This window comes from Brachypodium distachyon, chromosome 4 (genome assembly GCF_000005505.3).
Source record: "Brachypodium distachyon strain Bd21 chromosome 4, Brachypodium_distachyon_v3.0, whole genome shotgun sequence".
In the NCBI taxonomy this organism is placed as follows: domain Eukaryota; kingdom Viridiplantae; phylum Streptophyta; class Magnoliopsida; order Poales; family Poaceae; genus Brachypodium; species Brachypodium distachyon.
This window is the reverse complement of record NC_016134.3, coordinates 2,247,291-2,258,566: the sequence shown is the minus strand read 5'-3', so window position 1 is coordinate 2,258,566 and position 11,276 is coordinate 2,247,291. Positions and strand designations below refer to the sequence as shown.

The 11,276-nt window shown below is 43.9% G+C and overlaps 1 protein-coding gene across 2 annotated transcripts; it reads right to left on the bottom strand.

Moving 5' to 3' along the window:
* Nucleotides 1–5,160, bottom strand: LOC100842086 (B3 domain-containing protein Os12g0591400). Of its 2 annotated transcripts, XM_014903106.2 has the most exons (9): nucleotides 4,457–5,160; nucleotides 3,857–4,157; nucleotides 3,397–3,633; nucleotides 2,824–3,291; nucleotides 2,305–2,719; nucleotides 2,015–2,223; nucleotides 1,180–1,453; nucleotides 791–1,029; nucleotides 1–646 (listed from the first exon to the last, which is right to left on the bottom strand). In XM_014903106.2, exons 3-9 carry the CDS (start codon nucleotides 3,559–3,561, stop codon nucleotides 581–583), a joined length of 1,836 nt encoding a protein of 611 aa, XP_014758592.1. In that variant the 5' UTR covers nucleotides 3,562–3,633; nucleotides 3,857–4,157; nucleotides 4,457–5,160; the 3' UTR covers nucleotides 1–580. The 2 variants fall into 2 exon arrangements, with proteins under 2 accessions (XP_014758592.1, XP_014758591.1); XM_014903105.2 differs by having other exon boundaries at nucleotides 2,824–3,633; nucleotides 4,457–5,159.
* Nucleotides 5,161–11,276: the final 6,116 nt, after the last annotated feature.

Genomic DNA, 11,276 nt, shown 5'->3' with positions numbered 1-11,276 from the left:
TTGAGAAGACACATTATATTGTGTACATTAACCCTGTCGGTGGATCCATGTGCTGTATTATTGTCATTCCGTCCTTACCAAAATATTCAGTTATGAAATCTTGCTCATGGATGATAAGCCAGCAGGCATGAGTCCAGAAGAGAATGAACATCCCACACAGGTCAACTTGTTCTACTGGAACCATACTTACATCACAAGAACTTAGCTTTAGGCTACAAAACTGCAACCCCTCATACAGAAGCTACTCCCAGTTCAGCTCCCAGCACAGTGGCAACAACATCCATTATTCGTCGACCACAAGTTACGCAGGATCGGTACCGCTAGGAGGAACCTAGATAGCTAAAGATAGCAAATTAACTTAGCCCAGCAGATTGAACCTGCCACCCACCTTCCGGAACGCATGCACTGTCATGACCAGCTTCTTCATGATCCGTGCACCTTTCATCAGTTCGAAGACGCAGACATAGCCCTCCTGCAGCTTGTTCTCTCAGACGAACTTAGCCCAGGGTGTGCTGTTGAAGCCCCGAGTGCACCTCGCGTCGTAGTAGTACTTCACGCACCAATTCCTTTCCTTGTTAGGTCACAGGAGCAGGATGTCGTGGGATCTCTCCGCAAGGTGCTTAGCCGCAAACTGGTTGTGGATGACCTGAATATAATAGAACACAGCACACTAACTGGTTCAGCATTTAGTTCAGGCATATTGTAAGACTTCATTATGATAGTACAAAACGTCTATCTGAACAGAGACTAAATGTCTACAAAACGTCATCTTCGGAACAACTCTACTGACCAGCATGTTGTTGCTGCCACGAACGTGAGACTTGCACAAGACAGTGACATATACAGGGTTGCCCAGCTGGATCGATGCCAACCCGAATATCTCCTCTTGCTCCTCAGCAGTCAGGTAATTGGCAAACCTTGAGTAGTAACAGTCAGGCTCAGCATGTTCATCGTCACTCTCCTCATCCTGATCAGTCGCCTCACCCTTAACTAGATGTTCGCAATTGTTTTGAGATTCAGGCTCTTTACCTGTCAAAAATTAATGTTCATTAGGTTTTCCCAAACTGATCAAGTAAAACCACAGTAGCTCATCTTGACTCCTTAGTGTTTCAAAAAGAAAACATACACATGCATATGCCAATTGCCATATGTGCAGGTATCAATGTGTCAGATACTCACTTGGTGGGTGATAGCCTCCTTCAAGAGAATGAATTACCATGATCACTCTACCGTCGCTTTTCGATATTTCAAATATACAGATATCACCTTCCTGCAATTTGCTATCTTGAACGAACTCCAACCATCCAGTAGAAGTTATGCATGGAAGGATAGATGTACCATAAATAATAACCCTAAAACTGGCATCCCATGTTTTGCTGCTCTGAGGATGGCACAGTGTGATGGGTTGATCTTCATGCGGAAGGTGTTTCACAGCATAAGCCTTGCATATGACCTGTTACAGATGGATTATATAATGATCTGGCCACTGAAAATATCTGAAGATCGTAATGTCAACAATCCCAATAATTTTGTAATAACATATAGCCTGAATTTCGAGCATTGTGTAACTAAATGTGTAGGATTAGTCATTATCTTCTGGGAAAGGTATATTTCTCATCCCTCAGTTGACACGAAAATATACAATTGGTCCCTAAACTTTTTCCGTTAACATTTAGTCCCTCAGTTGGCAAAACCAGATAATTTTGGTCCTTTGTCCCGCCAAAGAGGGGTTTGCCATGTAGGCTGCCAAAATTTCACGACGTACTAGAGCTTGTTGGATACTTAGGGTTAGGATTTTAGGGTGTCAAGGTGCTAGCTTGGCGGCCTACATGACCAATTCAAGGGCAAAACAGAGCCATTGGAGGCAATACTGATTTTCGAGCGGTACAAAGGACCAAAATTCTCTGGTTTTGCCAATTGAGAGACTAAATGTCTACGGAAAATGCCAATTGAGGGGCGAAACATATATTTTTCTCTTGTCTCATTGAAACTGTAGGAGATATTGCACGCGTACCAGAGATTCAGACAGACTAGTCTTGTTCAAAGCTGTAATATAAAATGGAACTCCAGGCCTATTCTTCTTCACAAGCGCACCGACTTCTGCCTTCTGCTCTGTAGTCAGATTGCACTCTTTTGCTAGGACATAGAGAGGCTCTGCAGTTTCCTGAAGGCCACACGAATTCATGGTGTCCTGGATGTCCTCTGAAGACGCGACACCTTCAGCTGCACAACGTAAATCATCAAGACGTCAGTGAGCAATTATAGGCACCAGTAAAAATGTACATTCAACTCTTCAATCTTTACCTGATCTCGGTGAAGGCAAGTGCAGTGGAGTCTTCTTCTTACTTTTCCTATTGTCGTTGTCGTGTGATCCACCGTATCTACATCTTGCTTCCTTGGGAACTGGCTGATCACAGAAAATGCCCGTTTCTCCGACATTACAAGCACGGTTCATGACGACATGGAATAATTCTTTCTCGCAGCCATTTGGTTCGAAGATTATTGTTTTGAAGTGAGAATCCCCAATGTATCTGAACACCAGCACGTCATGCTCTTTTAGTTCATGAGTATCGGCAAATGCTGCCCATCCAGATCCAAGGACTATCTTGTCCAGATCCTTGGTAACCTGAATGCTGTATACATTTCCATCAGGAGCTTCCACCTTGATAACTTCAGAGATGTGCCCTCTGAAATTGTTCACAAATTTCTCTGGAATGCTCTGCAGGAACAGACAAGACAACAAAGTAAACAGCAAACAATATATATTTGATGAATAAGACATTTCATCTCAAAGTAGAAAGGGTATTGATCATCCATTCTTACCATTTCTTGCCGGAAATTGCCAACCATGAACCTGAAGAAATGTTTCTGCCTATCATCTAGGTGATGCCAATAGTAATGTGCATCGCACCACTCACATCTTCGATGGGACTCACCGTTGCTTGGCCCACCATCTTGGGATCTTCTTGGTGGCGATTGATCAAGATGAGTGCCTTCTTGGGCATCAGGACCGCCACGGTTCATGACAACGTGGAACACTTCTTTTTCACAGCAACTTCCATAATCAAATATTAGAACTTTGAAGTGGGAATCCCTGATGTACCTGAACACCAGCATGTAGCCCTCTTTTAGTTCGTATAAGTTGGCAAATGATGCCCATCCAGATCCAAGGTGTATCTTGTTCAGATCCTTGATAGTGTGAACATTGTATATGTTTCCGTCAGGAGCTTCTAGCTTGATAACTTCAGCGATCTGACCTTTGAAATTCTCCACAAACTTCCTTGGTATGATCTGCAGGAACAAAATACAATAAAAAAAAAGTAAGGAAAAAACGTTTATAATTCTGGGCAGGATGGCATTCCATTTTAGAGAAAGGGTATGTTCACCAGGGCTTACCATTTTTTCATGGAAATCGCCAACCATGCACTCGAAGAAATACTTCCTGGTATCATCCAGATGACACCAATAATAATGTGCATAGCAGTGCTCGCATCTTTGACACGACCTGCTGCTGATGTTGTGACCACTCCTATCATCTTGCTCATGATCTTGACCAGCCATCTAGCCAAATTCAATAAGAATAAATGGTGGGGAGCCAATGGAACAAGATACCAGAGTGCTCTTTCCAGAAGTCTAAAATAGGAAGATGTAGTAGTATGTGTTACTATCAGCAGCAGGAGTCTGTTCCAACTTCACACGGATGCATGCATTTGATGTTAAATTTCAATACTGAAGACAAGAGGAAGTAAGCAATGCATTCAGGGATGCCTTCATGCCCTTGCATGATCTTAATTATTATTATTTTAAAGACGATGATCTAAAGATCCAGAAGGCAGAAAGATAAGAAACATCTTACCTTTGCAAGAGGAGCTCTCTCTACAAGCCGATACCTCTGCAGAGAAGTAGCAACCAAGCCCAAAGAAATGAGCACAGATGTGCGCAGATGAACAGAACACTATAATGGCCTGAGACTAGTGAGTCTTGTAATGGCATCATATCTTTTGTGGAAAGAAGAATCACACTGAAAAGTTGTTCAGATAGGTGCAGATAAAAGTACATATGCTAGAATCAATTCCTTCAGAGAGCACAACAATACCCAGACAGAGAGCGCTTGTTGAAGATTCTGTCAGTATCTTGTGGTGGAGTGCTGACGCCATCTATAACAAAAACGACAAGACAGATCCAAACAAGGCATTACAAGGAATTCTATAATGTTAGAGTCAGGAACCCAAAAGATTCGAAATTGAATACTCTATCGAAATAATATAATTTGGAACCCATCCAAGGGTGGATTGGAATTATCCCCCTTCTATTACCCAATCCCCATGGGGATTAATCCATTTCCACCACACTAAACCCTCTCACAGGTGGTCTTGATTAGATAGGTTTAGCAAATTTATTGCCACTTCTGATTAGATAATACTACTAGGGAGTATAGGAGACAAAAAACACAAACCTTCTGACGTGCTTCTCTTCACTGAAGAATCCTTGCAAAAATACGTATTTGAAGAAACACAGGAGGCGTGAGTAAAACCTTGGAATTTCAGATCATTGCTACTAGAATGATAATTTGTAATAATTGCTTATAAGCAAGAGGGCCATGTGTAAAAAACATTACAGAACAAACTAGAGTAACACAATATGCCAGAGTTACTAGAGGGAAAACACGAAGTAATTTCTCCAATTGAGCCATTGCAGAATCAGAATGCGCAGCTTAAAGCAGTAGGACGAAAATTAATTAAGCATGAGGAATCAGCGAGCGAGCATGGGTCTGCACCTTTCCCTAGATTTGACCGCATCGCCCAAGGAAAAGGGGGAGTTGGGGGGACAAGATGGCAACCGCGATCCGAGAACACCAACCAATCCCGCACGGCATGTACTCCTCCCCGCCGGCATCGGCCTCGATCGAGCAGCCTCTCCGGCTCGGCGCCGCAGCTGGAGGGGGTGCGCGCGGGCGCAACCAACCCACGGAACGCTGCCGGCGAGATGGGGTGGGGCCCTTCGGCTTCGGAGCGGCGCCGCGGCCGTGGCGTGGGTAGGGCATGGAGCTCGCCGCGCCGGCGGGGGCATGGTTCTCATGGCTTCTTGGAGCTTTGGTCACTGAATAGTGGGGTCATGCTGTCGGGCTGTTTGTGTTACCGGATCGACATCAGGCAAACCAACTGTTCTACTAAAACCTCCCCAATACCAAATTTAGAGAGGAAAAGCTTCAAAACAACGTCCGGTAGTTTTCCTAAAACCTTCCCGATATTTCGGCGTCCCCGATCTAGAGCTCTTTCTCACCTACAGATCGGGGAGCCCGATCCCTCCTCCTATCCACACGAAGAGCAACCGATGCCTCCCTCCCGCCACCACGCCCTGCCCTCCTTCTCCTTTCTCTGTTTCTTGCTTCGATTTGGGGTGGCAGATGCGGATGGCGGCGGCCAGCACGCGGCGGTGGCGGCCAGATGCGGACGGATCCAGGATGTTAGTGCGTCCAGGGGCGGATCCAGGGGTCGTGCTTACAGCACCACTCCAGCAAGGGTGTTTACAAGAGATTATATTAGCTATCTAGTTCATAATTATGAAATACCCACAATATAGCACCATTAGATCTATTTTAGCACCATCCTTCTTCAGTTTCTGGCTCCGCCAATGAGTGCGTCAGTTTCAAATATTACAGTTGTACTGTAATCGAGAGCAATTACAAAAAAAGACTGAAGCTGCCTACGATTCTGAAAGTGTTAACCAAGACTTGGAGTACTATATCTAACAGTCAAAAAAAGGTTCTTTGGCTCCCCCAAAATTAGCCTCAGAAACTCGCAAGCCTAACAAGCGTATGCATCGATGATCCCTTGACAAGTCGAGGTACGTGATCAACTCGTTGGATTTAAAGAATCAAATTAAAAGATAAGCTCTCCATGTTAATGTATAATCAATTTATCTACTCTCCGGTCCACAATAATTATCCCAAATTTAATACAATTTTGTACTAAATTAGTACAAAATCTGAGACATTTATTATGGTAAAAGGGAGTGTTTGATGAGTTTTTGTCACAAAATTACAGTGAAATGGCACAATTTAACTTGGCACTTTCTGAAATTAACAGAGAATATTTTGCTTGCAGCAGTACAATAAGTTTGAAGTACACCTTAGTCTGGCATGTATTTAGTAGGGTATTAGCTCAGTGCTACTAATTCCGCTGGTTTGTTTGATGAAGAAAATTGATATTTGCTACTACACCTTAGTAGGTCTTGCACGCATGCATCAGTAATTGATGGACAAAAGTGCATGACCTATCACCTATGCATCCAGAGAGCAGTCGAGCACAACACAAGGAGCAAGCAGCGTATTCTTCTTTGGCTGCACTCTCTCGGCACGACACAGCTGGAGACGAGGTAGCCACAAGGGCGTGGGATAATCAAGTACGCTGGTTAGTTTGGTTGGATAAGGACGGCTTTGAACTCAGGAATTTGAACAAAGAGATATGGATTAACCAGCTCTATCTACGACGCCCAAGTCGCCAACGACGCCTTCGATCTAACGGCAGCACGTCTCTGCTCCTTGCTAGGCGGGCGTCAGGATCCCAGGCCGCTCGAGCCCCTCTTGATAAAAGCCGACGTTCTCCCATCACCAGGGGGACTGGACACTTTTCTCCTCTTCGGCCAACACACGCAGAACTTCGACAGGCACACCCACACCACAGATCATCTCCCCTCCGGCCAAGCAGATCTTCGTCCCCCTCCGGAGTCCGGCCAGCACACAAGCATACACATATAGATCGTCGTCTCCGCTTTCATTCATCCGGTGGCTTCTTCAGGATTCGCGATGGCATGGTGAGTAGATGGCGCATCAAAGTGCCATGTGATTAATTTTGTTTTCTCTCTTAGTTGCAGGATACGTCTACAAATTTGTGAGGTCCGCGGTTCAACCCGGCGATGTGTCGTCGTCGCGGACGGTTAACAAAAAAAGAGAGAAAGAGATACTATGGCATCCGTGGCTCTACCTGGCGCCGTGTCGCAGCCACGGATGGACCACCATTGCCAGCTATAAATTCGTGAGTCCGCGACTCTACTCGGCGTGCCGTGTCGCAGCCACGGATGGACTACCATTGCCGTTTACAAATTTGTGACGTCCGTGGCTCTACAAGAAAGAAAGAGATATTATGACAGCCGTGGCTCTACCTGGCGTCGTGTCGCAGCCACGGATGGACTACCATTGCCGTTTACAAATTTGTGACGCCCGTGGCTCTATCCGGCGCCATGATGTCGTCGCGGATGGTTAACAAAAAAGAGAGAAAGAGATACTATGTCATCCGTGGATCTACCATACGCCGGGGCGCTGCCATGGATGGACCACCGTCGCCATATGTTTTACACATTCATGATATCCGTGGCTCTACCCGGCGCCGTGCCAGTATACAATGGTATACTGACACGCCCACACTCAAAACGCCATAGCGGATAAATTTCAATATTTATTTCGCGTAAAACAGGAAGTATCTTAATATTGTTTTTTATTAGAAAAAAATTGGTTATGTACAATCAATTAGTCGCAATACCATGACTATGATACGATAAGATGATTGGACAGTGCGATGAAAAAATATAATTTTATGTGTATGGAAAAAGTCAAATTGCTAGGGAAATAGAAAATTCTACACTTTCGTTGAAAAGCCTAGAATTTAAATATATAATAATCACTAATATTAAAACCTGTGGTTTCATAAATATTATATATGCTCATGGTTGAAATCCACTCACTTTGTTTTACCATCTCCATTATATCCAATGCCTCGTTTTCGGAGGCCCACCTGGTATTGCAGTTTATTACAACACCGGATGATTCTTTTTCAGAAGCAGTTGATTATTACGATGCTAAGGCTTCTCCCAATGTTTGTCTCTTAGCACGTTATTTTAGACATTTTGCTGACATGTCACTCTCTTAATGATGAAACTGTCTCTTATGCTAACGACTGTCTCTTCACGCAAACCAACACAAAGTCATTAATTATCTCTCACAAAGCTCTTAAGTAAGTGCTACTTTAGATACAATAATAAGAGACAATGCATTGGGGGTATGGTTTCTTAGCATTTATTGTGGGCTAAGAAACAACACCTAAGAGACGATGCATTTATTGTGGGTTAAGAGACAACACATTTTGTACTAAAATTGTACTAAATCAGTGACACTTGTTATGCATCGAAGGAGTAGGAAACAAATACTTATGACCTGCTTTTCATGAATACTACTCTCCATATGTACCACCTTCAATTCTCCGCTCAAACGATTACTCTTCCTCTACCACCTTTACATAATTATTGTGATGCTCAACCACATCCCTATATATATACATAGCTAAGATCAAGAGGACTGAGGATATATCGATCGATCGATTGATCCCCTTTTTACACCTACCTAGGAATGGGGATGAGAGGGATCGGGAGCGCATCATGTGCATCATTTCTTGGCCAATGTAGGATGTAAGAAAGAACCAGCTAGGGCTAAACCGATACAAGCCAACTAGGTTGAGTCCTAAGGAGCATGATTGCTAAGGAACGAATGCTGCCTGTGTCTCGTGTGGCACCTCCGGACGGCTACGTGGAGGTATGTCCACATATTGGATGCTATGTGGCCGGACACATAATATTCCCGCGAATGCCTCCAATGAATTACACGAGATGCGGCGGTACGTCATTCGGGCCTATTCGCTCTTGAAAACAAATTCTTATTGTGTCCGGTTCGCTGCAAAAAAAATGATATGAAATTGTAGTAAAGATGGAACAACATAGATTCACAAGTCATTCATAAGTATGTACTCATCCTAGATGAACCATTAGCATGACCAGATAAACTAGCTTGATCCTGTCAACCAGCGGCCATGTAATTAAACACAAAGCCCAGCAAGGAACGGCAGCGAGAGGAGGGAGAATGAGAAGGAAGGCGAAGAAGAAGGTGAGGTGTGGCAAATTAGATGCTAACTTGGACTCAGCAGGTGGCAAAATGTATAGAGGTAGGCTTGCGAATCCAAATAGTCTAGCTTGTCAGTTCAGGATAATAGCAAAATATAGAAAAAATTGCCACAAGGTTCAAACTAGGACTCAAAGGTACAAAAGCAATTTCTTGTTCTTTTTCGAGAAAACACAAAAAGCTTTACATCCCGATAAGCAATTAACAAATTCTTGTTTTAAGAAATGGTTATTTTGACTATTAGTAACTAGCTGTCAAAAAAAAGACTGCTAATAACTTCTTCTTTTTTTAAGGACAAAAGCTTTGCCAATATATTAACAAAGAAGGAAATATGTACAGCGGGGAAGGGCGGCCTAAACCCCCTCCAAAATCATAAAAACTACGTACATTAACCCGCAAGAGCCGAGGCCGGCCCCAGCGGCAATTTCGTCTTTGATGCGGCCGTTGACCACGGGTACCCGATAAATTCTGAAAAATAAAAGAGTTGCGCTCCTTCCAAATCTCCCAGCCGATCAGGAGAGCATGTTCAATGCAAGGTGCTTAGAAAGTTGCTTGCACAAAATAAACCGGTTTTTGTCTAAGCACCAGTGCTTGTGTTTTATAAGACAGGTGCTTAATTAGGCACCTCTAATATAGAAATAAGCACTGTTGCTTGAGAATAGACCGGTTTAATTTTGTAGCACTACCTTACGTACCTTGCATTGAAGATGCTCTGGACGGAATGACGGACTCCTGGTGGGCAAGAGCTGGCTGCAGCCAGCGGGGGTGTCTAGATTCATTTGTCCGGTGAAATTTGCACCAAAAAAGCCTGTTTTTTCATTGTGGCGTTCAGGTAAGTAATCACGGCTCAAAATAAGAAATTCATTTGGTACCTCAAGCGGGGAGTGTAAAAAAGCGGAACTGGTAGGCAGTACGTTCTGGCTGTACTTTTTGTTACCATAACAAAACAATTACTCCTACTCAACATTGTGTGCACAGTCTAGTCGATCGTCTATATCGCGACTAATCTGTTTTCACCCCGTGGCGTTCCCAATTTGATTGGGGGCTGTCTGGCTGGCTCCGGGGTATTAATGGGTAACAAGTTGTGGTAGTTGGTTCTGGTTGGCGCGGTAGCTCTGTTGGGGTCTCGCCGGCCGTATAATGACATCGTGTTTAACAAAAAGAACTTTCCATCTCCTTTACAGGTTAACGACCCGCGGAATGAAAGGAAAAAAAGCAGCAGCGCCTCGAGGCCGAACAATTAATACTTCGGCCTTAGGATTTGGGTGTTACTGCCTCCGTACTTAGTCTATTCAGCAAGAAAATGTTGTTGAAGGCATGTACTTTGGTGGAGGGATGGCCAGGGAGGTGTTCACCCATGTGCGTGGGTGGTGAATTAATCTCAGCATGGCTGTTGCGCCCCTTTGATGCTATTAATTCGCAACACTTCGGTTGTATGTATGGGCGACTAGTTTGGTTCGGTGTTGTCTGCATCTTAGTCGTGCAGAGAGGTCAGATATATTTGTATCACGTTTCTACTGATCGACTTGGTATAATGCTCACCTCAAGTTATCGCTCAGCCTCTATATATAGTACCAAACTTCACCTCTATTCAATTTCTCTTCCTACACCGCCTTCTCCATGTTATGGTCAGCCACATCTCTAAGATTGGGACCCATAGATCGATCTTTGTTGGATTTTTCCTCCTTTCTCCGGTTTGTCAAATGCACACGCTGTCTACTAGGGATGAGAGGGATCGGAAGCCCATTTAGCCCTGGTAATGCAGATATACAAAGCGACAGGAAGTTCAAATGCTAGTAGTGGGTCTATTTCCGTCCGTTTTGACAAATGTAATTGGGTATGCAGTTTTTTTTTCAGTACCTTCGGTTCAGTCCTTACTTTTGGGTTGAGTTAGACTTGAGGCATTAGTTAGTTGTAAGCTCATGTGGATCTGGACGGTAAGACCGGCGCCGGCTAATGTTTGAGTAGCTGGGTCGAACCGTTGTCCGTTCTAACACATGCAGCAAACACACGCACGTTTACGTACCTAACTAGGGATGAGAGGGGTCAGAAATATGGCCACCCCTGCTTGAGATGGTATGCGTAGGTTAATTAGGGTGCTCATAAGCGCATTGACATTAACCTGTGGAAATTGGCAATTAGCAAGCTAGTTCATTTCATTTGGCGATCACCACCGGGACAACCAAGCTAGTACAATATTTCGAACTACCGTATTTTTTTGGAAACATGATATATATTACTTTCTCTGATCCATAAAAAATGTCGTCTACTTAGTATAAAATGGACGACACTTTTATGTATCGGAGGGAGTAATAATACAAAAGGG